The 1,148-nt window shown below is 41.3% G+C and overlaps 1 protein-coding gene across 1 annotated transcript; it reads right to left on the reverse strand.

Moving 5' to 3' along the window:
- Positions 1 to 13: 13 nt before the first annotated feature.
- On the reverse strand, positions 14 to 764 carry LOC105461896 (the record flags this gene model as incomplete). The annotated part of the gene is made up of 1 exon (XM_011708408.1): positions 14 to 764. A coding segment is annotated over exon 1 (751 nt), but the record flags the coding sequence as incomplete, so codon positions are not given.
- Positions 765 to 1,148: the final 384 nt, after the last annotated feature.

The raw sequence follows: 1,148 nt of genomic DNA on the forward strand, positions 1-1,148 counted from the left end.
ACGTGAATAAAACCTTCTGAAGATAAGTTGAAAGTTATCTCAACTGCCTTGGTTGCCAGACACACGAAGATAGCTGCGTAGGATTTTACAGTTTTCGCATTTCGTCGTTTAGATTCACGAAGCTGAAAGGGACCACAAAAATCCACTCCCACATTAGAAAAGCTCATGAAACTTGAACTCTTTGCTTCGGCAGATTGCCCATAATTGGCTGAATAACCGAAGGATTTGCGCGAAAACACTTGATACACTTTCTTATAATATGACAGACCACATTTCTTCCGTTCAGTGGCCAAAATCTTTGACGTAGAGATGCTAATGTGGTCTGTGATCCTGCATAAAGTTATCTGGTATGCGCGTGTTCTATCAATAATCGTGTGAACGAATGCTTTGAAGGTAGTGCCATTTGATGTTTCGCTTGAGTATGGCAAACTGGCATACTGAAGTCTGCCACCTACACGTAAAATTCCTTGCTCATCGAGAAAGGGAATAAGAGATGAAAGTTTGCTATTTCTCGGTAACTGTTGATTATTCCGTAAGCATTTGAGCTTGCTCGGAAACGCAGATAACTGAATTATTTTAACCAACGACTGTGTAGCTTCGCCGATTTCTTTGCTAGACAAACCCTCCTTGTGTTTAGGTTTGCTAGAGCAACAATTGTTAAGAAAGCGTAGAATATATCCGTGCACTCGGATCAATTTGTTGAAGGTTGAACATCTGTCGAATAACCATGGAGGCTCTGATATAGCAGTTGTGGTTGTTGCCATTTTTCTCTGCTCTGGCACTTCTTGATCTGATATTAAAGGCTGAATGTGCCAATTGGTTGTATCTTGAGAAAGCTACGTGGGACCCGTCCATTATAGATCAGCCTTGAGTAGCGATGATGGTGACATCCGTCTCGAAATGATGTCCGCAGGATTATGCGAAGAATCCACGTAGTACCAGTCGCTCGGATCAGAAATATCTTGGATCGTGCTAACATGATTGGTTACAAATATACTCAATCTTCTTGGAGATAGGAACAGATTTAAGAGGATGCTAAAAGGTCGGCGAAATTTGTACGAAGTCGATAAAGCAGACTCGTCAGTGTCAGTGATATCTCTAAATGAACTTCCTACAATAATTCTTGTGATCTCACTCAAACACGTGCA

The sequence above is a fragment of the Wasmannia auropunctata genome, unplaced genomic scaffold (assembly GCF_000956235.1).
Source record: "Wasmannia auropunctata unplaced genomic scaffold, wasmannia.A_1.0 LD275585.1, whole genome shotgun sequence".
NCBI classification, from domain to species: Eukaryota; Metazoa; Arthropoda; class Insecta; order Hymenoptera; family Formicidae; genus Wasmannia; species Wasmannia auropunctata.